At 46.0% G+C, this 24,377-nt stretch overlaps 1 protein-coding gene across 1 annotated transcript; it reads right to left on the reverse strand.

Moving 5' to 3' along the window:
* Nucleotides 1-14,520: 14,520 nt before the first annotated feature.
* Nucleotides 14,521-19,555, reverse strand: LOC124677593 (exosome complex component RRP4 homolog). The gene is made up of 7 exons (XM_047213569.1): nt 19,369-19,555; nt 19,164-19,265; nt 18,768-18,813; nt 18,090-18,179; nt 17,659-17,724; nt 15,692-15,760; nt 14,521-15,230 (listed from the first exon to the last, which is right to left on the reverse strand). Exons 1-7 carry the CDS (start codon nt 19,521-19,523, stop codon nt 14,796-14,798), a joined length of 963 nt encoding a protein of 320 aa, XP_047069525.1. The 5' UTR covers nt 19,524-19,555; the 3' UTR covers nt 14,521-14,795.
* Between the last annotated feature and the right edge of the window lie 4,822 nt (nt 19,556-24,377).

Here is a 24,377-nt window from a genome sequence, read left to right on the forward strand (position 1 = left end):
CACGGCCTGCAGGTTTTTAAGAAGCGGGTGTGGACGGAGCAGGACAGCAGAAAATCATATGGCAGGCCGCTGCAAGAATTTGCAGGCTCTTCAGGGTTAAATATTTCAGAGGGGCAGCAAGCAAAGGGTCCCAGCTTGCACTTGTAGCCGAAGCATTTGCCACGAATTATGGGTACGGTGTAGCAGGAACAGCCAACTAACGATTAGCACGAACTGATCTCAGATGTAATAATACGCCGAATAAATTAGGTAAGCAAATAGTGGCATCAGCTTTGAAGTATCAAGTGAGGGGCAGAGTTAACAGAGAGCATGGACCATGTGGGGGGTGGTCAGTTTAACCCCCTACATCTGTCTCGTTTGATTTTCAAAACTGCAATTAATAGCACTAGTATTACCGTAAGTTGAGGATGAGAAAAACATAGGTGGATGCGCCCGCTCGTCGAACATTGGAGGCATCGATGCGAAGAAGGAACTAGTTGAACCATGGATGGGCGGGTGGGATCAGATTAGCAGCAGAAGAGCATTGGACGGAGAAAACAGAGATTGGGAACGATCGGCTCACAGAGGTGCTAGAACAAAATTGGCGTAAGAAAGCAACACTGGCAGGCAAAGCTAGCTAGGGCTCCTTACCAGTAGCAGCAGCAGGAAGCACGGCCCGATCGATCTCCTGCTCCGCGTCGGGGGGCAGCAGCAGCAGCGGGGCAAGGCGGCGACGACGACCGCGGCGTTGGTTCGGTGGTGTGGGGGAGGAGGCGTGGAGTGGAGAAGATTGAGCGAGAGAAGTAGGGCCGTTGCGATTCCGCGGCGCCCTAGGCGACGACGAGGAGCAGCCGCCCGTGTCGCGCCGCGCGGGGATGGAGATATGGGGGAGAGAGTCGACGCAGACGACGGCAGCGCGAGCGAACAGAGCAGAGGCGCTACGGGCTGCTACCAGCGTCCTGACGACTTGCTGCGGGGGCGGGCCCTGGACCGTCGCTGGTCCCGGGCCAAGGGTGGGCGAGGTCGGGCCGGTAAAGTGAGGAGCGGGGCCCTGCTGCTAACTCCCCGGCGCATATTCTAAAAAGATCGCGCATATCTATCATTCCGCGGATACGAAAATCTGCGCCGTTTGTTTGCGGGCTGACGCATAAATAGTTTTACCTATTTTTTTCTTTTCATTTAATTATAAATAGAAACATTACAGAAACTACTACTACATAGTTTGGAACATGGTTTCGAAATTGTAAAATAAGAAAACCTAATTAGTGTTGGACTCGCTGGTTTCGTTCTTTTGCTCCCAAGAAAGAACACTCTCAGACCTAGTCGCCCAAAATAGAAAATCCAGATGGGTTCTGTGTGTCTATGTTCTTAGATGTGGAGAAAGACATCTAGAAACCTCCACTAGTGGCTTCAATTGGCTGGTGGCCATCTTCGCTGCAAAGAAAGAACACTCGAAAAACACTAGTTGTCGGTGTCCTTGCCAGACTCGTCCGTGTGGTAGTGTGGTTGTGCCTGCAGCAGGATGTCTCGTCGAACAACTTGGCGATCATCTCGTCGACGCTTTCGTAGAGAAAGGTGTGCATGCGGCCTCGAGATTGTGGGCGCAGGGAAACTTGTCCCACCCGGTGTGCAGGTACATCTTGCCCAACCCGTCGAACAAGACCTCGACAGGCCACCGGCAGAAGTCATATCTGGCCTCCCGCAGCTGCAACTCGGTCGGCTCGATGTCGTCGACAAACTCGGCGAACTTGTCTAGCAGTCGCTTGATGGCGAGGGGGTCCTTGTCGATGCGTAGGATGAACTCGAAGCACCTCACCTCCTCCAAAAACGACGACGGCACAGGCGACGACGAGCTGCGGGGGTGATGCTGCTCCAGCACGGTGGCCCCGGCCGTGGCGACCCCGACCTCGACCGCCTCACCGGTCACCTGGACCAGCCATGGATTCCCTCGCGGGATTCTAGGGAGTGGCACTACGATGGAGATCGTGCGACGGCTACGGTTTGTGGGGGAGGAGATGAGATGAGGCAGCCGAGTGTGCGCCCCTCTTTATATACACCGGAGGCAGGGCGTGTGAAAGATCGAGATGTCGCCTAGAGGGGGGGTGAATAGGCAATTACAAACTCTTTCGGATTTGTCTTGTAAGAATGCGGAATTAAACTATCGTTTAGTTTACAAGCACAAACCCTAGATATGCTAAGCTCAACTAGGTATAACAATAACAACTAGAGCTAAGCAAGATACGCACAAGATATATGTAGCACAAGTGATAGCAAGATATATATATACTTCAAGCACGATGGCTATCACAAGGAAAGAGAGCTCGGGTATAGAAATAACCGAGGCACGCGGAGACGAGGATGTATTCCCGTGTTCCCTTGCTTTGCAACAAGGTACGTCACGTTTGGAGGAGTGGAGGTCCCACGAAGGATTCCCCGCGCCACGAAGGCTCACCCTATTCTCCGAACCACACCCACGAAGGATAATGGCCCTTTCCTTATGGTTAGCTTTTCCTCCGCTCCGGAGATGGCAAGCTCCACAACCACTTCACAAGCTCCACGAAGGAGAAGCCCGGGCCTCTTCACAATCTTCTTGAAGAGATCACCGGAGCACCAACCGCCAAGCCAACTAGGAGGTCACCCTCCAAGAGTAACAAGCTCACGGTCTCTCACTCGAACAAATCGTGGTGGAGAGCTCAACACTATGCAATGATGCAAAGCAAGAACACCGGAGGTGTTCAAGTCCTTCACACTCAAATCCCACCAAAGCAACGAATGCTAGGATGAGATTGGAGAGGAAGAACAAGGGGAAAGTCAACCAAAGACTCCAAGATCTAGATCCCAAGAGATTCCCTCACTTAGAGAAGAAATGGTTTGGTGGAAGTGTAGATCTAGATCTCTTCTCTCAAATCCTCAAATATGGGCAAGAATGGTTGGAGGAATCAAGGGAGAGAGCAACTTCTTCAAATGCAACAATGGAGGTGAGAGAAAGGGGAAGAAGTGCTTGCTCAAGGTGGAAGAAGGGCTATTTATAGTCTAGGGAGAAAAATGACCGTTGGGGAAAAAGAACCATTAAAAACGCAGAAAAACGGGCAAAAAAGGTGCCTGTGCCGGCCGCCGGGCCGCTTGACCGGAGCTCGGGCCGGGGAGGCCGGCGGCTCGCCTCGGTCCGACCGGCCCGAAGAACCGGGCGGGCGATGCCGCGCTGGGCGGTGGAAAAGCTTCGAGCCGCGCGGGGAAGGAGCCGAGCCGCGTGGGCTTTGGGCGGCCAAGGCGGCCCGGTCCGGATCCGGCCGGACCGAAGGAGCGAGCAGGCGGCCCGGCCGTGGACCCGGCCCAAGGCCGGCCACGAGCCGCGCGGCGCGCGCCGAGCCGCGTGACGGGCCGAAGGTGGAGAGGCGGCCCGGTGCGGCTCCCGGTCGGACCGGAGGGTTGGCTGGGCTGCCCGGCGCGTGGGCCGGTGGCCGCCCGGTCGACCGGGTGGGCCGGCGTCTGGCCCGGCAGGCCGGGCGCCCAACCGGCAGCCTCCCCCTTTTTCCTTTTTCTTTTCTTTTTCTTCTTTTACTCTTTCTTTAATAACTTTTGCTCCCGAACCCCGATTCGAATGAAACCAGTTTTGTTTGGAAGATAATAACAAATGCTATCCTATGGAAAGTGAAAACACAAGAATCTATAGGAGGGGATTTTATCATGAATATAAAAGGTAGAACCTTATATCATGAATAACCGGTAAAATCACCCAACCTCGAAAACGCAATAGAAGATGCATGCGGATTCCGTTTTCGATGAACTTGGACTTGTTGTAAAGCTAGCAACAAGCTCAAGAACCTCACACGAGAGAAACACCAAGAAGCAATACGGATATGCAAAGTATGCAAAGGATTGAGCTCCCTAAGACGATGTGATCAAGTTACCCAACCGAAAGCCCCTCTTAATAGTGCGGCTATGTATCCTATAATCCGGTCTCCCAACATCCACCTTGAGACCGGTAAAAGGAAAACCTAGCAAGACCATACCTTTGCCTTGCGCATCCCGCTTGACCTTGATGATAACTCTTCAAGCTTCACTCAAGCCGGAATGCCTCACTTGACCAATGTTGCTTCGTGAAGACTCACAAATGCTCCCCCATACACTATGATGGGAAAGCTCCATTGATACACATCTTCACTAGTCCATTATCACCAAATGGATGGCAAGCTTCAAGCATGTGATTCACTTGAGATGCTCATCTTGAACTTGCCCAACTCAACCTTGTATCGATGATCTTGATGCCAATACACAAGGTATATCTTTATCTTCATGGCATCCATACTTGAATCCAACATATGGAGTACAAGTAGTACCTATGGAATATTCCTTCATATAAACTCAATGAAAACATTAGTCCATAGGAGTTGTCATTAATTACCAAAACCACACATAGGGGCAATGTACCCTTACAATCTCCCCCATTTTGGTAATTGATGACAACCACAATAAGAGGGTTTATATAATGAATATTAGAGACAAGTACGCAACTTATCCGAGAATAAGTTGTATACAAGAGGTTGTATTTGATATGGTCAAGTAACACAAAGCTATTAGCCCATATCAAAACCGGCTCTACTCACACAACTACAACAAATGCAAGAGATGTGAGTAGAACCAATATATATAGAGAAAACTCCCCCACAATGTATGCACGTGTGATGAACATGAATTCATTGCATATATTGTCAAGATTAACCTTTGGGATAGTTTCCACTATATATATATATACAACCATGCAAGACATATAAATATGGAATGCATGAGAGGACAAAGCACTTAAGCACAAACAAAACTTAAGTATAAAACTATTCCCTTAAACCCTCTAAACTTCTCCCCCATTGGCATCGATTGTCAAAATGGGTGAAAAATTTAGAAAGCCAATATAATGTGAGTTCCTCCCCAAGGTGTGCACTTCTCATAATTTGAGTGGAATCAAATGCACATATCCAATGATGAATACTTGAAGGAAGTCAAACTATATTGAGGATCAAAGATTGCACAAGGATAACATGGTGAAGGAAGCTTTAACAAATAAAGCAAGCAATCAAAGATCCAATTGGACGAACAAAGATATCATGATAAGAGAGATATAGTGCTCTAAATAAAAATAAGGAAGCTCCCCAAGGTTCGTGCATAATTTATAATGTTTGCATTTGAATACAATATGCATAAACATGGAATCCTCACTCCCTATATATATCATTTAGAACGCAACTAGGATAAGGAGAATATGCTTATCAAGAACAACTTTAGTCCAACAATTACAAGATATGAGTGCAAGAAGGAAAAAAAATAAACCAAGCACTCATAAATCTCCTTTACCAACACCACTAAGAAACAAAGGATAAAAGATGGTTGGCAAAGGACAAAGATATCAAGATGATGGATTAACGCTCTTATGTATATAAGTTTCTAAAGTGGACAAAATGATCCATAAAGAAACATGCACACACAAGAGGTTAACAAAATAAATAGGACTAGATATCCAAAATGAAGTCATAAAATATACCAAAGGATGTTTGCTTAAAAGCATATATAGCCTATGGCTCCACTTTTCACTTATGGTATATAAATGAACTTCAACCAAATAAAATCTCAAAAACATCACAACTAACAATAAGGGAAGTAAGGCTAGTTGGAATGTTTTGAGAAAGGCAACAAGTATCTCAAATACGGATTTATTTCACAAATTCATCAATATTGCACACAAGAGCTCTTTGAGGAATTTATATGCAATAAATTGCTAGAGGGCATATTTGTGATAGGTGAATCATAAAATATGATATATATATAACCTATCATATGCATCTTCTCAAATTACTCAAATGTTCAATAAGATGTTTTATTTTAAAAGGGTTTTTCAAGAACCGCAATATTTTCGAAAGAAATAATTTCATGCCAAGATACAACCTACAAGAGGTTGGATGCTATATGAGAATGCATGAATAAGATACTTGTTACCGAGATAGCAATGGCTTGATGTAGTAGATAAGAGTTCATTCATCATCCTAGCTTGACCCCAATTACCATATGGTGACAACACCTTCCTTATAGATGAGACAAGCCTCCATTGCATCTCCAATGTACCTAAAACATTATTTAAGTACATCTTGGTCCCCAAACTTATTGGGTCCACAATGGTTAGAATAACCACAATACATAGGACACACTCCATATAAATATGTGCATATTTATAGATGAAATTTGAATTTCATGCACATCTTAGCCGTTTAGGATTTGATGGAGTATACCCTATATAATGGATCAAAGAAGGCAAGCACGCTACAAATGTAAACAAATTACGTATAAGCATGCATAAAGACTTTAAAGATCCAAGAAAGATATACTTTGGACAAAACACCAAATGAATCTAAAGAAAGCATGAAGATGTGACCAAACAAATTTGTTGTCCAAAATATATCAAAGACGCAAATCACAAAAGATTTGTTCAACAAAGTTCAATCAAATGAACTAAGAAGAAACCATTGAGCATAAAGGATGAAGTAAAGCAAACATGCTCAAAGATTTATCTCATTCAAGCAAATAAAACATGTAAGAAGGAATGAGATAGCAAACTCCCAAAAAGAGCAAGGTTCAAACAAATAAACCAAACCCTCTACACTTTTCACAATGGCACAATGTACCGTAAGGAAAATATTTGTCTTCCAAAACAAACACTTGATATGAATCAAGAGAATTTATCAAAAGATTTTTCAAAGGGACAAAGAAGACACGTGGGAGCAACAAAGATTTCTTTGAAATGAAATAAGTAAAATAAGAAGCATTCCAAGGTGAAGATGATCCATGAATTCAACCACATACAAGGTTATCAATTGTCAAAGACAATGAGTATATTGGAAATAATTTCCGGTGGTGAATTTACAACAAGGATCAATTTCACAATAAAAGGCATAGGATAAGTATATAGAATTAAGCACTATGCACGGATGAAGATTCTTGATAGCTTCAATTAGTCAAACAATCACGCACGACAATGATTAGAATAACTTGAAGCAAACGGTGTCCCAAATAAGATATAGAGATATGTATTTGAGGAAAACCGTACCAAGAATTTCTTAATCAAACAAGAATCCATAGGATGAGCCAATAAGAGCTTTTTAATAGAAGTGGAGCTTGTTTGAGCAAACATGCCACCTAGGAACAAGATAATTACGTGTATCAACTCCAAGTGGCATAACCTCATATGGTCACATTTTCTTAGGTTTGTGATATGTACAAAACATATTACTCCCCCATAATGTGATAAAACATTTCTTCTAAACAAGAGGCAACTAAAATTCGACTAGAGATGATTAATGGACATTTAGAATTTGAATTTCTCATGAGTATGACACACCACATAGTGACTAGATAATCTTGCAATATCAATACTAAGTGGTGGTACCCATGTACACACATTTTAAAGAAAGAGAGATGCACAATGCATATCACTCCCCAAAATGGGATGTTCCATTAATCACTCAAAGAGAGCCAAATAAGATATTATCAAGATGCATTAGGCTCAAAACAATACACTAGTATATGGTGAGTCAAACAATCATACTTGAATACACAAGATAGGCAAGTAAGACTCAACACATACAAACACATATTTGATACAAAACCAAACATGCAAAGGGGCAAGTAACTTACAATGAATATGAAGAGTTGAAGTATAAGTTACCGCAAGGAGGAACATTGGATATAAGATATAGATAATGATCCATACGACTTGGCTTGGTCAAAATAAAATATGAAGATCCCTTAATTCTTCATAAATTAGCCAAGTCTCCAATGACCTCCATATGTACCTATTGATCACGTTTGAGCTTGTTGGTCCCCAACCAAGTTGGGTCCTAAGAGGTTAGTCACAATAGGCTTGGCAACCCAAATGGTCCTTTTCTTGAGACCACTTTGAGTTCCAACAAACTTGGCAAACACATTGCCATCCTTATCCTTCCCTAGAGAATAATCATCATCAACAATTATAGGGTTAGATAAGGTACTACCTAAACATGAAGAAGCAAAGTGCCCCTTCACACGGCATAAGTAGCAAGTGTTCCCCTTTCTCTTCTTTATTGATTTCTTCTCTTGGGGAACAATATCTTGATTCTTCTTGGGAAGTGGCCTATCTTCAACTTGAGGTCGAGCATGAGCTTGACCTTGACCTTGTGGCCGTTTCCCTTGTTGTTTCTCACTCAAGTGCTTCTTCTTCTTCTTCTTCAATGGGCATGATCTAACATGATGCCCTTCAACCTTGCACTTGAAGCAAACCAACTTGGCCGGATCCTTGACTTTGTCTTGGCCCTTCTTCTTGTTGTTCTTGCTCTTGGACTTGTTCTTGTTATTGGAGTTGAATCCAAGTCCACTCTTGTCATTGGGGGATTGTTGCACACTTAGCATCTTGTCAAGTGTGGATTTCCCTTCATGACGCTTTTCCAAGTCTTTCTTCAAAGAAATGACTTGGGCCTCGAGCTCTTTTATTTCCTCTACATGGTTAGTAGAAATACAAGTACTAGAGGAAGTAGAAGCTTCATTGTTAGAGCAACAAGGCAAGGCAAGTAATCCAACACAAGGTGTATCACTAGTTTGACTAGATGGATTACAAGGACTAGCACATGGCACTATAGCATATGTAGTAGAGATTGTGCTAATGTCCACATGAGGCTCACAAGATGTTACCTTAGTGATACTAGCCTCATGAGCTAACTTTAGTTCATCGTAGGAAGTTAGAAGATCCTCAAGAGAGTGTGAGAGCGTTTTATTGCTTTCTTCCAATTTCCTACAATTGCTAGTTAGCAACTCAAGTTGAGCCCTTAGCTCAACATTCTCCTTTAAGGTAGATGCTTCACAAGAAGTAGAGTTAGTAGCACAAGCATCAACAATAGTTTTCTCATTTTCATGCATATAGGATTCAATTTTTTGTGTAATCATAAAATTAGTATGCTTCTCATCTTTTAGCTCATGCTTGAGGAGAGTGAATCTCTTTTCCCCATTTTCAACATGGGACTCCAACTCCACTATGGTTTCCCTATATTTACTCAAGGTATCCATAGAGTGTTCGAGATTAGCACGAGCTTCTTTATTACCATGAAGAGAAGCATATACCATTGCCATATTATGCACCAAGATATTATATTCTTCATCATTATCATCATCATCACTCTCATCATTAGAGGAAGTGTTAGGAGTCAAAGTAGGAGATACCTTTGATCCATTTGCCATAAGGCACATGTGCATACCGGAGGATGAAGATGAAGAAATTCTTGAATCCTCATTTGAAAACATGTCTTGATCCATAGAGTGTTCGGTTTCCTCTACATTGTTAGTCAACAAGCAACTAGAGGAAATAGAAGCATTTTGATTATGGGAGCAAGACAAGACAAGCATATCATCATGGGGTTTATGTGAGCAATTTACACATGATATGCGAGGACTATCAACACAAGCATGTAGATTATTTTCAATGCTAGATGTGTTTAAGTCCAAAGAGGAAGCATTGCAATGGGATAGAGATGAAGAATCATCACTATTGAGCACAATATCAACATTGCAATTTTCCTCACCACTCACCATATCATTACCTCGTGTCTTGCTACACGTTGGTGAAGTGGAAGAAGATGAGAACTCATCACGGCCGGAGGTGGAAGCAACTTGGAGCTCTTCATGATGTGAAGGGAAGAGAGCTCCTCGGAGTCACCACCAACCAAATGAGAAGTGGATCCACCAAACATTTCCTTAAGCTTGATCCACATCTCATGAGACGTTTTTCGCTTTATATATATCAAGAACCTATGAAAATCTGGTCTCAAAGAGAATACAAGCTCATTAGATACTTGAGCTTCAAGATGTAAGTTTTTCTCATCCTCTAAAGATAGATTTTGAGGATCCATCGGAGGAGAAAAACCTACATCTAGAAATTGCTCAATGTTTGGACACAAGGTCCGAAGTTTGCAAAGCAAGCAATTTCGCCACAAAAGATAATTTGTGCCAACAAAGATAATTGTGTCATTGTGCACTAAGTTACTAGCCGACATCTTTACTCTCAAGGCGGTGAAGCCTTAAACAAGGAGAGACCTTGCTCGATACCAATTGAAAGATCGAGATGTCGCCTAGAGGGGGGGTGAATAGACAATTACAAACTCTTTCGGATTTGTCTTGTAAGAATGCGGAATTAAACTATCGTTTAGTTTACAAGCACAAACCCTAGATATGCTAAGCTCAACTAGGTATAACAATAACAACTAGAGCTAAGCAAGATACGCACAAGATATATGTAGCATAAGTGATAGCAAGATATATATATACTTCAAGCACGATGGCTATCACAAGGAAAGAGAGCTCGGGTATAGAAATAACCGAGGCACGCGGAGACGAGGATGTATTCCCGTGTTCTCTTGCTTTGCAACAAGGTACGTCACGTTTGGAGGAGTGGAGGTCCCACGAAGGATTCCCCGCGCCACGAAGGCTCACCCTATTCTCCGAACCACACCCACGAAGGATAATGGCCCTTTCCTTATGGTTAGCTTTTCCTCCGCTCCGGAGATGGCAAGCTCCACAACCACTTCACAAGCTCCACGAAGGAGAAGCCCGGGCCTCTTCACAATCTTCTTGAAGAGATCACCGGAGCACCAACCGCCAAGCCAACTAGGAGGTCACCCTCCAAGAGTAACAAGCTCACGGTCTCTCACTCGAACAAATCGTGGTGGAGAGCTCAACACTATGCAATGATGCAAAGCAAGAACACCGGAGGTGTTCAAGTCCTTCACACTCAAATCCCACCAAAGCAACGAATGCTAGGATGAGATTGGAGAGGAAGAACAAGGGGAAAGTCAACCAAAGACTCCAAGATCTAGATCCCAAGAGATTCCCTCACTTAGAGAAGAAATGGTTTGGTGGAAGTGTAGATCTAGATCTCTTCTCTCAAATCCTCAAATATGGGCAAGAATGGTTGGAGGAATCAAGGGAGAGAGCAACTTCTTCAAATGCAACAATGGAGGTGAGAGAAAGGGGAAGAAGTGCTTGCTCAAGGTGGAAGAAGGGCTATTTATAGTCTAGGGAGAAAAATGACCGTTGGGGAAAAAGAACCATTAAAAACGCAGGAAAAATGGGCAAAAAAGGTGCCCAGGCCGGCTGCCAGGCCGGTTGACCGGAGCTCGGGTCAGGGAGGCCGGCGGCCTGCCCGGTCCGACCGGCCCAGCAACCGGGCGGGCAGATGCCGCGCTGGGCGGTGGAAAAGCTTCAGGCCGCGCGGGGAAGGAGCCAGGCCGCGTGGGCTTTGGGCGGCCAAGGCGGCCCAGTCCGGATCCGGCCGGACCGAAGGAGCAGCAGGGCGGCCCGGTCGTGGACCTGGCCCAAGGCCGGTCACGAGCCGCGCGCGCGCGCGCCGAGGCCGCGTGACGGGCCGAAGGTGGAGAGCGGCCCGGTGCGGCTCCCGGTCGGACCGGAGGGTTGGCTGGGCTGCCCGGCGCGTGGGCCGGTGGCCGCCCGGTCGGCCGGGTGGGCCGGCGTCCGGCCCGGCAGGCCGGGCGCCCAACCGGCAGCCTCCCCTTTTTCCTTTTTCTTTTCTTTTTCTTCTTTTACTCTTTCTTTAATAACTTTTGCTCCCGAACCCCGATTCGAATGAAACCAGTTTTGTTTGGAAGATAATAACAAATGCTATCCTATGGAAAGTGAAAACACAAGAATCTATAGGAGGGATTTTATCATGAATATAAAAGGTAGAACCTTATATCATGAATAACCCGGTAAAATCACCCAACCTCGAAAACGCAATAGAAGATGCATGCGGATTCCGTTTTCGATGAACTTGGACTTGTTGTAAAGCTAGCAACAAGCTCAAGAACCTCACACAGAGAAACACCAAGAAGCAATACGGATATGCAAAGTATGCAAAGGATTGAGCTCCCTAAGACGATGTGATCAAGTTACCCAACCGAAAGCCCCTCTTAATAGTGCGGCTATGTATCCTATAATCCGGTCTCCCAACATCCACCTTGAGACCGGTAAAAGGAAAACCTAGCAAGACCATACCTTTGCCTTGCGCATCCCGCTTGACCTTGATGATAACTCTTCAAGCTTCACTCAAGCCGGAATGCCTCACTTGACCAATGTTGCTTCGTGAAGACTCACAAATGCTCCCCCATACACTATGATGGGAAAGCTCCATTGATACACATCTTCACTAGTCCATTATCACCAAATGGATGGCAAGCTTCAAGCATGTGATTCACTTGAGATGCTCATCTTGAACTTGCCCAACTCAACCTTGTATCGATGATCTTGATGCCAATACACAAGGTATATCTTTATCTTCATGGCATCCATACTTGAATCCAACATATGGAGTACAAGTAGTACCTATGGAATATTCCTTCATATAAACTCAATGAAAACATTAGTCCATAGGAGTTGTCATTAATTACCAAAACCACACATAGGGGCAATGTACCCTTACAGCGTGGCACACGTGGTAGCGCCATTAATTTCATTGGCAGAGGTGGGTGGCGGCCACTCGGCAGGCGAGGCATTGCAATTAACGTGGACTGTCGAAACGACTCGTCGCCAGGTGATGCTGAGAAGACGCATCGAGCTAGGGTCGACGCAAACCCTGGACTATCGAAGCGACTCGTCGCCAGGTGATGCTGAGAAGACGCATCGAGCCAGGGTCGACGCAAACCCGACCCAAATTTGGGCCAGGTTGCGTGGCCGCGGATGGCACGCAGCGTCCTCGCGTGTCCGTCTGGTCCGCGTGGCTGGTCCAGCTGTCGGTGCCCCAGTCCTACTAAATGTGGACTGGGGCGGGGGGGGACTGTCCCTATCCAGCCCCCAATCTCCACTCCGGCCGCACGCACGCACGAGCTTCCGCGCCGCCATGGCCTCGAAGCGGGAGTTCCTGACAAGCGCCAACGACCACGAGGCCGGCAGCAGCCGGCGAATCGCGCCGGCGGCGTTCGAGATGGGGCCACCGGCACCTCCCATCCGCGAACGGATCTACGTCACCGTAGCGGTGGCGCAGATGTTCTGGGATGCCGGCGTCCCAATGCCGTGGGGGGACGTGCACCTCCCCCATGGCTGGCACCTGAGCCCAGATCGGGTTCCAGTGCCGCCGATGCCGGGCTCCGGCCGCGCCCGCGTCGCGGAGATCCGGAGGCGCCGGGTGCAACTGTCGGCGGACCTCCGGGAGCACCCCGCCTAGGACGACACAAGTCCCAACTAGGACTTGTGGTTCGAGGTGGAGCACGATGCGCGCCGGCGCACGTGCTTCACCTCGGCGACGACGCGGCCTCGCACGCAGCCGCGCACGCCTTCTAGGCGGGCTGGCCGCCGCCCCGGCGGCCTCTACATCAACGAGCCCGCGGCGGCGCCCCATCCCCAGCCCCAGGAGGAGGAGGACGACCCCGAGCTGCAGGCGGCGCTCGCGGCGTCCCGCGAGCTCAACGACCGCGAGGAACTGGCCAAATGGCTGCACCTCGCGAAGACGATGCGCGCCTTCGCGCTGGAGGACATGGCCAGGAAGGCCTAGGAGGACGCCCAGGCGGAGGCGTGGGCCTTCCTCGAGATGGCTCGCCGGGAGGAGGAGGCCACGCGCTAGGCGGCGCTCCGGGAGGAGGAGGAGGAGCGCCAGGCCGCGCTCCGGCAGGAGGCGGAGCTGCACGCCGCTGCGGCGGAAGGAGGCCGCGCGGCTAGCACGCCTCTGCAGGCCGGCGAGTCCTCCGGACCCGCACTCCGCCTGGGAAAGGGCGCAGCGGTCGCCCTAGACGGAGTCCCCGGCGCCCTTTGGCGTGTCCAGCCGGAACAACGCGTCCCCGCCGGGGGGGCGTCGTCCTCATCGACGGCGACGACAACGAGTAGTACTGGGAGTAGTACTGCGCACCGTCGGCCACCGTGCTCGTAAACCCTGGCCTAGGTTTTTTTTTAGTTTAAAGCCCATATAGAGCTTTCTTTTGTGTAAAAATTGCCCAAAATAGAGCTAAGTTTAACGAACCCTAGTTTAAATTTACTTTTTTGTTATTTTCTTTTTTCATATTTATTTTCTTTTACTTTTTTAACTTTGCGCTGCGTCCACGCGTTGGACGCAGGTGCGACTCAAACGGACACACGGAAGCGGGGACACACGGAAGCAGACCGCTGTGTCCGGGTGTCTGCTCGGCCACCCAAACCCGTTTGGGTGATGCACTAGAGATGCTCTAATGGGATCGAGTAGTACAGCAGGGACGCTCTTTCTGCTGGTCCAGAAGGCGACAACTGAGGGACTGACCTGCTACCGCGTACTGGTGTCATGTGATCTTCTTCTGCTTCTGCCGCCGGGAAGGACTCTCCACGAGTTCATCCAAGCATCACGGGCGCAAGCCGGCTTCTGCGTCGTAATGCCGGTACACTGCCTGATGCCGCCCAAGATTCCTTCACTGCAGGTAGGTCCGTAGACTTCATGTGAGCACAATAAGCAGGTACTGTACTTAAATTATGCTCGCCATAACATGGAGAAAAGTAGTACACTGTGTTTAGGTTTCCAAACAGCGTTGTAACACCACGAAATAACTCAGGTTTCCAGAAATACAAGCTGAAATTACTGAAAGAACCTCGAACAAACAAGTCAAGCGCAGAACAAAATAGATAGGCATTCCTTCTGGCACAAATCAAAGAACTCTCATTGTGACACTACATACATGCACGCGACAGAGTGGAGGCTGAGCTCCCCAGGTCTCGAAAATGTTGCGTCTACAATTTAGGCACTGATTGTCACTATTTTCTTTTACAGATCTCGTACAGGTCAGGCACGACACGGTTTACCTTGCGCCACCCTTCTTTCTCCCGAGAAGATCAGCCCGGCGCTTTGCCTCCGTCTCCGCCGTCCGGACGTAGAACTCAGCCCCGAGCATGTCGTTTATCTTGACATTCGATGACAGGCTTGCTTCGGCGGTCTGGATTATCAGCTCGATGGTCAGGGTGAACCCCAGGGCTGAAAGCACGCGCGCAGCGTTGGCGAGCCTGCAGATATGTTTCCTGGTTTCCATTGGGGTAAAGGTCTCCACCTCAGCGCTCAGCTTCTCTTGGTCTTCGTTAAAAGTGGTAATTTCGTTCACCACAACATGCTCGCCGACCCAGATGAAACCGTTGCAACCAAGGATCAGGTCGACGTCGTACTGCTCCAGATGATGGAAATGCTGCTTCCGCCGTTTCACCAGATATGGAGGTACTGTGAGCAATTGGCCCCTCTTAAGCTGCATAAAGAAAATCGAAACAATTCAATGAAAAGTTTTAACACATTGATATTGACAATGTTAGCTCTAAAAAGATGAGACTGCAACCCCAGCAGTAAAACGTAGTCATCTACTGTAGTCTGTAATCATTATCAACACTACAAAAAATTATGTGGTGTCTCTATGACCTAGTTCATTAGCCTGCTTGCATTACTGCACTGGGTAATCAACATCAAACAGCTTTTCAATGCACAGAAAAGAGCTTAGTTGTATCACTGAGGAAAATGTCAGGAGCTCTGCCTATTCGTTAAAGAAGTTTCAAATAGTTACAAGACAGCATTGTAAAGGGCAGCAGTTCGGCATAGCAACTTTGGGTAAAAGGAACAGATTCATTGCATAGAAAGGCAGCGTAAGACTGTAGCCTAAACTGGTAGGGCACTGTGCAATAATAATAGCTGGCAAAGAGTTGGTCTGGCATCTACCTTTCCATATTTTTGACTCCTTGCTTGTAGGTGAAGAGATCCATCATGTTGGAAACCACGAACTTCAGCCTGATGATCCAAAGTAGCAGCATCAGGTTTTGAACAGTATTAATCCAGTACAAAAACAAACAAAAAGAAGTGACAAACTATATAAGATGGCAAAGGACATATACAAGCCATGTTTCCAGTGTCATGAAGTTCCCTAAGGGCAAAAGTAAATATAAAACGCTTGAAGCTTGGTTGCATGAATAAATTAAAGGTAGGAAAAAACAGAATGCTTAATCAGGGAATCCCTGTGTATCAGAGAACCTGCCATGATTCCAATCAATACATCACAGAACCAGTTCACCAAATGCAACTTTTCCACACTACAACTAGAATGAATAATGCTGTTAGTCCTGTAAGCAGATATGGAAATTTTGATCTTGGCAACACAGCACATTGCATACAGCCAAATATAGAAACAGAAAAAATCGCAAATTTCATAACTCAACGATAAGATAATTTTGTTACAAAATAAATCAGATTAATTTCAGCATCAAATGAAACCAATATATTGTTCCCACAGTATAATCCATGAGGGTTCACTATCACCAAAGGTCAAAGATTTGGCACATAAGTATCAGGTTTAAACCCAATACATCCAGGTCACTTGTAATCAGCTGGGACAGATACCTGTCTACTGCTCTGTCGCACTTGATGCAATAGATGCAACTTTCTACTGTTTTGCCGCCCTTGAAGCTCTGAAGATGCCTCTTGATGTAGTTATCCCTAGTATTGCATCTGTGTTGTTACCACTTACCACGCCACCAAAACTATCAGTCGGGAGGCGAGGGAGGCCGGACGTGGTACATATATTGTTCATGCAAGGCGCCTAGATAAATTGATGCGACGTAGAAAGTAGAGGGGAGGTACTGGTATCTTAGGTCCTGTGAAGTGTGTTACGCATAATAAGAATGTTTTAGTGTCTTTCTTTTGGTTAGGTACTATTTTTTGTATGTCTTTTATTCGGTGGGAATTATCGTTCAGTACTTGTACAAGTACGGTGCAGTTACTGCAGTCTATAAGCATGTAGGGTTTCTGGTTTTAGTTGCAGGTGCAGTTACTGCAGTCTATAAGCATGTAGGCTTTCTGGTTTTAGTTGCAGTTGCAGTTACTGCAGTCGGAACCTGTTGTACCCCGTCGAGTTGCATTTAGAAAGTCAAAAAACCACTCAAAGCCCCCTTGTTCTGTGCTCTGTGCTCCCTTGTTAGGGTTTGTTTTTTCAAAGTGCTGCGGTGGTGCTGATCCCCAGGCCACAAGATTGGTTCTGTACTTTGCAGTTAGCAAGGATCAAACTGGGTATCGTCTTTCATTTCAATTATTATCCATCTACTAAACTTTCCGCTTACTGTTTCTGTTTTTTCATTGCCAACTTCTAGTCCATGTTACAGCCATGCACTTCTGCTGCATCTTTTTTCTACTGCCAGTTCCAATCTGGCATTACATATATTTCACACCCATTAGTTTCTTCCACAACTACGCATCTTGGTTACCATATACTTCAGCAAGTTCCTACTGCTTAGTCCATACATAATTATGTTGGTCGACTCTCTGTTGCAAGAATTCTTGTATTTTCAGTTTCTAGCCAAACCCATCTACTAATTGCGGCTGCTTGCCTGAGTTTAAAATCAGGGCATTCTAGCACCTCAAATGAAAAATGAGTTATATCAGCTCTGGATTGAAAGATGGACAATCACTGTGGATTAGTAGCGAGATACTGAGAATGATTGCTCAAACTGGCAACCAAAAGCAGAAGAAAATAACTCCAGGACTAATAAACAGATTTGCAGTTAACAAGTTCAGAGATATATCCAAGCTGAACTGGTTATAACATTGCTCATGCATACATGGTGCCCACAGGATAGATATATAAGCAACTAACACAAAATCATTCGTAGAGAAAGAGGAAGCAGTGTGATACTTACACAGACAACATCATTTTCTTCAAATATACTCCGCATGTTAAGTTCATCAACCGCAGTTCTCCTTCTCTAATAGTGGGATGCAAAAAATAAAATCAGCAACAATAATATATGGAGAAGAGTCACTAGTGACATTTGTAAGTTGTAACGTACTACTGACGACAGTCAGTGAGCTCTTTAAACGTGATGTAACATTTAAGCAGGAAACTGATGTTTCTTGGTCGCTAACGTGCTCTCCATATATCTATGTGTGTGACAGTGTGGTACAAGTTTACTGTAAAGGTCAGCTAGAAAGGTGCTGTGAGGCATGTTGAAATATCTATTGATATAGAACATGACATTATTTTTCTTCACATTTTATTCCAAGGATATCCCAGTCTTCAGCTGACACATCAAATTTTGGTGTTACAGGATAAAGGTGCAGAACGGCATACCTGTATTCCATCAGGCAAGTTCATAGAAGAAAGCATCAAAACAGCATCTTGGCTAAAGTTTATCTCCAACCTCCAACGCTTGGGAGCAATCTAGAGAAAAAAAAATCAACATAGTAACTTATATGTTTGTCAGACATGAAAGACATTGTTCACGTGTATCCATCCAGAACAAGCATAATAGTAAATCACATTGTGATGGCATGAGTTCGAATCAGCCTCCTTGCATAATAAAATGGAAGGGAAAAGGCTGCCTAGAAATGCCCTTCCCCAGATCCCACAATGTGCGGGAGCTTTCAGCACTGGGTACGCCCTTGCATTGTGATGGCATGACTCTAATAAGTAATAACAGCTAGGTTTAATCACACCCTCCGACTATTCAGGCCAACATGTAACCGAGAGTACATAATTAGAGCTGCCAGTTCTAAACATATGGAAAACCAATTTTCGAATCCATATGTTATACGGATATGACTGAACACATTTACGCATCAACAATTTCTCACAACATCAACTGAACACATTTACGCATCAACAATTTCTCACAACATCGAATAAGACTAGCTGTTTGGAACTCAAGCTTTAAGCCAAAATGTAGAGCATCCTCATGGCGCATTCCTAGCAGAAACCATGCTACAAAAATGAGAAGAACGTTGAAAGAGTGACACAACGTGCGCATACCTCAATGACACGGCCAACTATGATATCACCAACCTCTGGCTTATACCTGATAAGGTCAAAGAGAATAAAATGAGCCCTTAGGGTAGGAAAACTAATTACATGATCAGTGCTTTATCCCTGCCCGATAAGCCAATTGATATAACAAGTCAAAATGAACCCAAACACCTACCCTAATCATAAACACCCTGCCCTAATCCAACACACCATAATAGTAGTATTTCAGTGTGAAGCTACAGCACCTCACCCAGTCACCCTGACCCCACCAATGCATTCATACGTACACCGTTATAATCAGTACGATAGTCACACCACAGCATTGCAAGGAGGATTATCCAACACGAACACAAAATGAGATTGCTCGAAACTGACACATAACGAATTGGAGGAAGAGAATACCTTGCACGGAGCGTCCGCACGTAGACAAGCTTGTTGACCCGCTCCACGACGCCACAGAGCGTCGCCACCACCTCCCCATCCTGATCCGTTGTACCATGCCCTCTGCACAAAACAAACGCACGCACCCACAAAAAACCCCAATTAGTCCACCACCAAGCACGAGCGGGGAAATGGAAAGAGAGGGAAAGAGGCGATAAATTCTTACTTGAGGATGTTGTCCTCGTGGTTGACGGGGATGGTATCCGCGACGGTGACGGCGGCGGCGGATGCGGCCGCGGGGGCGAGGGTCTGGAGCTCGAGGAGCGCGGCCTCAAGGCGGACCCTCTGGGTCTGGTTCAGAGGGAGGTGTAGGTCTCTCATGGCCCGCGTGCTGTCTCGGTGAGACGGATGAAGAGTCGGTGGTCGGCGGCGGCCGGCGGAGGGGACAGTCGACGGCGAAGACGAGCAAAAACCCTAGCAAAACCTGACCAGCCGGCAACCGACTGTCCGCGCTAGAAAGCCGCTTGGTTCGGCCGCCGCAGGCCAGCCCAGCAGTAGAGTTGGGCTTCAAACTGGGGAATGGTGGACGGACAGGGTCCAGGCAGATTTTGGGCCTGATTTTTGTGCGTACCAGCCCAGTTTCCTGTTGTTTGTTTGGTTTTTGACAGAAAAAATTGTGCTGCTTGGAGATATTTGTTTGGTTCCTGGCAAAAAGTAAAATAATTAAGATTCAAGGAGCTCAATTATAGTGCCCATTTACAAGAGTGACGGATGGAGCTTAAATGACACTAACATGGCTTAACACTATCGTTTCGCCATCGAATTGCATGGGTCCTAATGCGGAGGGCAAGGCGAGGAGTTCGGTAACACTCTCCAGAAGTTACTAGAGGAGCACGATGGAGGAATCATGGCAAGGGTGTGTTGTGGCGACGCCGCCAACCGGATGCCCAAGACTTCCTCCCCTAAATAAAGAAACGAATAAGATCTTAAAATAAAAGTAACAAAGTGGTGCAAAGAAGAATACTACGTATAAAAAATACCAAGAGCGCAAGATATTTCATTATTCATGCCCTATTTGTTTTCCTTCGGAAGGTTCAGCTTGCGATGTCTCTAGAGATATTTCCTTGGCCTTGTTTCTACGCGGGGTTTAGAGATATTGGATGGAGATAATTAGTATCTAGTGTCCAGCGCCCTGTTTGTCAACCGGTGTCGAACTCTGTTGTTAGAAGGACGCATCTTTTCGCTGAAAATGACAGGCGACGCATCCATGTCCACATTTCCCACCATGAAATTCCATTGGCAGGATTTATATATGTGGAGTGTCACGCCTTGCTTCTTGTAGTTCGGACGGCGACCCTGCGAAAATAACACTGGTAGTGACGCTTGAGCACCGCCGATATCTAGCAGCCTGCGTGTGTGGCTCTTGCTAGGCCACTTGCCCGACCCAGTCTGTCTTCATCGCTCCGAACCAAACTCTAGCGAATCTAGCTGCTACTCTATGCTGTCATATATCCATTTCATTTTTGTATCAATTTCATGGCCTCTGAAGTTGTAATATTGTTATCAGGGTCACCACTCTATCAGCGGGTAGAACTGGAGGTACGTGCAACGCAACAGTTTGCTTAGGCGCCCATCATGTTCACGGGACCTGTATCACTAACACTTCAAAACTGATACTCATCCGCGGAAATAAATGACTAAGTTCTGTCTACTCCGTAGTCCGTAGAGCGGATGTATCTAGGCACGGTGTTCAGTTACTTATTTCTCAGTGATATCATTTGTGTAATTTATTCGCGCAAGCTAGCTAACGCCACGCCACCTTTGCACGCAAGAGATGGAGCATCTTCTTTTGTTTAGGTCTTCAAGTCCGAAAAGAATTGTCGGCCAGTAGCGCCGGTAATCAGTGTAATCAGTGAGGAATCGATAGGCGTCGGTATCACATCAGTACCAGAGGCAGTACCAATTAGCCTCCTGTGCCCCGGAACGATGGCACACAGCGACGGGCCTAGGATTTGAAGACCGGGTATTCAAAAAATTCACGCCTAATTATTTACACCCTAAAAGACCTTTTTTTTTTTACCGGGACTTCACATTTAAGCTAATGGAACATAAGGAGAGATTGGTTGTGTTGCGGGAGAGAGAGAGCGCGCTATGATGTGAGCTAACTTTCATCTTTGGTTGAATGTCTGAATAGAATGTAGTTTTTCACACATGCATGCAGTATAGACTACATAGACTACATGCATATAAATGTTTTGGCAGAAATAAAGGGTATTCGGGTATTCAACTGAATACCCTTGACTTATGCTAGGCCCGCCTGCGATGGCACATGTCTTCAACTAGTTAATTTTGGTATAGCTCACTCAGTCGTTTGCTTTCGTTGACTCCGAAGCCCTCTTTGCAAAAGAGCTTTGCGATCTTTTTAGCAGTTTGGAGACGGCTATCCTAGGATCTAGCGAAGAGATTGTGCACCTCCTGTCAGGTATGGATTTGGGTGGCAGAACCAAGAAGATAAAAGAGTATCTCAACAGAAAAAACAAGAAGAGTAGCCGCAGCTGCATGATGAATGATCTCATCTTTGGGTTTCTGTTGTGTGTAGTGAGCTTTGTTTTGAGAGTTTGTGACCATAACAGGTTGGGAGAATTGGTTGATCGAGTTTGGCAATCAAGAAGTTGTGGACTTTGGGTTTAGTCCCCATGTGATGTTGTGGTTTTTTGCCCGGTTTTTCTTTAATAAACTGACATTATCTTCTTAATTAATAGATTGGGGCAAAGCTTTTGTCTCCGTTTAAAAAAAAATGTGGTGACTGAAAAGAGGATAACGCATTCATGACCACGGTTGTCAGTATCCCAATACGTATCGTATCGTAGTATCTTATGATTTTACGATACTATCATGAGCAATCAATACATATTGAGTGATGGATCTGAATCTGGTAGTATCTAACTCGTATTCCAATATGTACCGTGGTATCTTTTGTAGTATTTCGATATAAAAGTGATACCATACGATCCCACGTCAATCCTATAAAATATGGGCACAACGACATAAAAAATTGAAGAGTAAAAGTTATTTTTTACTCTCGAGGAAAACTAAATATTTAAATAATGCAACAACTAAAAATTTGAGCGAGATGGGTTTAGAAAAGAGTTTCTATGTGCAAGAAAGCATTCTCATACCAGTCTTTTGTTCTGCGGGTTCTTAGTTAGCTATGTTTGTATCATGCATTAGATGAGTCGGTTAATATTTATATTATAGAAATACATTATTTACATGATCAAAAGTCATAAAATATTACCCGCAAAAAAAACATAAAATATGCTCAAAATTCAAATTTAAGATTAAATTTTAAATTTAGATTAGGTATATTTTAATTAAAATAGAAATTTTATAGCATCGTAATACTACGGTATGATTCTACGATACGATATTGCTAGCAATACAGCTAACAACTAAACGATATTGCCTAGTAGTGACAACCTTGCGCAGGACTTGTTTAACCGGGAGGTCCGGCTTGATGATACGGAAGTCAGCAAGCATATCATGGCAGCTAGGAGCATCTTCACTGGCGGTCTGATAGCCGGCTCTGATAGCATTTTGGGGGCTGGCATTAAAAATGGACTTATACCGGCGCGCTTAAAACATGCCAGCGCTTTTTCAAGCCAATAGAAGCGTATGTAACCCCGTGCCGGCTCCTTCGCGAAGGGCGCGAATCGGGCACGCCGATATCTCGCAGCACGACGGTTTTCGCGGGTGGGAGCGCCTTGTCAGGAGAGGACGTGACGGTTCGCTTCGGAAACAACGCGGGAAGGTTGGTCGTCGGCGTTAATGGTCTCCCGCGCGGAAATCGAAGCGGCGACGAGGGCAGCGACTGGCCACGCGGCGTCCACCCACCTTCCCCACGCGCCTTCAATGCGCGTTCGCTGCCTCCCTTAAAACTCCACCGGTGCGCACTTCCCTTCTTCCCCGCTTCCAACCCCAGCCGCCATTGTCGCAGACGCCGCGCAAACAACCACCTCTCCCACGCACCCCACCAACGCGACGGTGCACAACGATGAGGTCGGTGGCAGCGGCGGCGGCGTGCTCCACTCGCTGCAACTTACCTACGACGAGGCGAATGTACTATAATGCCAGCGCATCCCCGTGCCTAGAGGAGTTCCCCGGCCAAAATTTCATCGTCGGCCGCTCCGTCGAGGAGGACTACCGGCAGATGACGATGGACCCGCGGCAGGCGACGGCATGATCCGCCAGGGACCACGGCGCCAACTTCATCGACCTCGTCGGACCTTCCGAGCCGTCGGCACCAAAGGAGGAGGAGGACGACGACGACTGGTCTTTCAGGACATCCAGCGATGACGGCGACGACGGCAACAACTCAACTTCAGCACCTTCGACGCACGCTGCCGCTAGATTTTTTCTTTAGTTTTTTAGTTTAAATTCGAGTAAATTTTGTTTGAATTTCGTGAATAATGTTTTCAAAATGTTATTTTAAGTTTGAATTTCTATTGAGGTTGCCGTATGAGGGCGCTGATGTGGAAACAACATCCCCAAATAGAGAATGTTCTGCCGACGCCTCCATACGGCAGTGCCGGCGCCCCTACCGGCGTCTATTTTGGAACCACCGGTGTCAAGATGGGAATTTTATCCACGGATCCGGGTATCCATGGATATTCGACCCGCCGGACACGGGTATGGAGGGTTGGTTGTGTCCACGGATTTTATGGGGCGGATATCTGATAATTCATGGAGCGGGCACGGGCAGAGCTTTTGCTCCATGGATATTCGATGAATATCCAACTGACATGTGGGACCCAAATGTCAGTGACACATGCAATTTTACCTACAATTGGCTGTCCTTTTTAGGCCCAAATCACCAAACCCTTAATTTTAGCCTCGATGATTTTATACTCTAAATAATCATGGAACCGCCTTGTGCTGGTAGGGCTTCCGCCGGCCGCATTGACTGTGGATCTTCGTTGATTGCTCCGTCTCCTAGGTAATGTGATATATTGTTCTTTGATATTCTTATGAATTGTCGACATAACTACGGCTGAAATGCTACTGAAATAATGTCGAAATGCTGCCAAAATATTCATGTTAGCTTATTATTTATGAAATGCAAGTGAAATATTGCTGAAATGGTACTCAAATTTTACGGGCATGGATATCCAGGTATCCATCGGATTTGGATTTGGGGCGACATCCATGCCCATGGATACTTTCGTGGGCGGGGCA

The sequence above is a fragment of the Lolium rigidum genome, chromosome 7 (assembly GCF_022539505.1).
Source record: "Lolium rigidum isolate FL_2022 chromosome 7, APGP_CSIRO_Lrig_0.1, whole genome shotgun sequence".
Lineage (NCBI taxonomy): Eukaryota > Viridiplantae > Streptophyta > Magnoliopsida > Poales > Poaceae > Lolium > Lolium rigidum.

What these genes read in the sequence shown, in the direction of transcription:
- LOC124677593 (XM_047213569.1), bottom strand. Translation starts at nt 19,523, where the DNA reads ATGAGAGACCTACACCTCCCTCTGAACCAGACCCAGAGGGTCCGCCTT. An exon ending in GTGCGGACGCTCCGTGCAAG is followed by an intron (nt 18,814 to 19,163) that starts GTATTCTCTTCC and finishes TGACCTTATCAG; the next exon opens with GTATAAGCCAGAGGTTGGTG. An exon ending in TAGTTGGCCGTGTCATTGAG is followed by an intron (nt 18,180 to 18,767) that starts GTATGCGCACGT and finishes TTTTTTCTCTAG; the next exon opens with ATTGCTCCCAAGCGTTGGAG.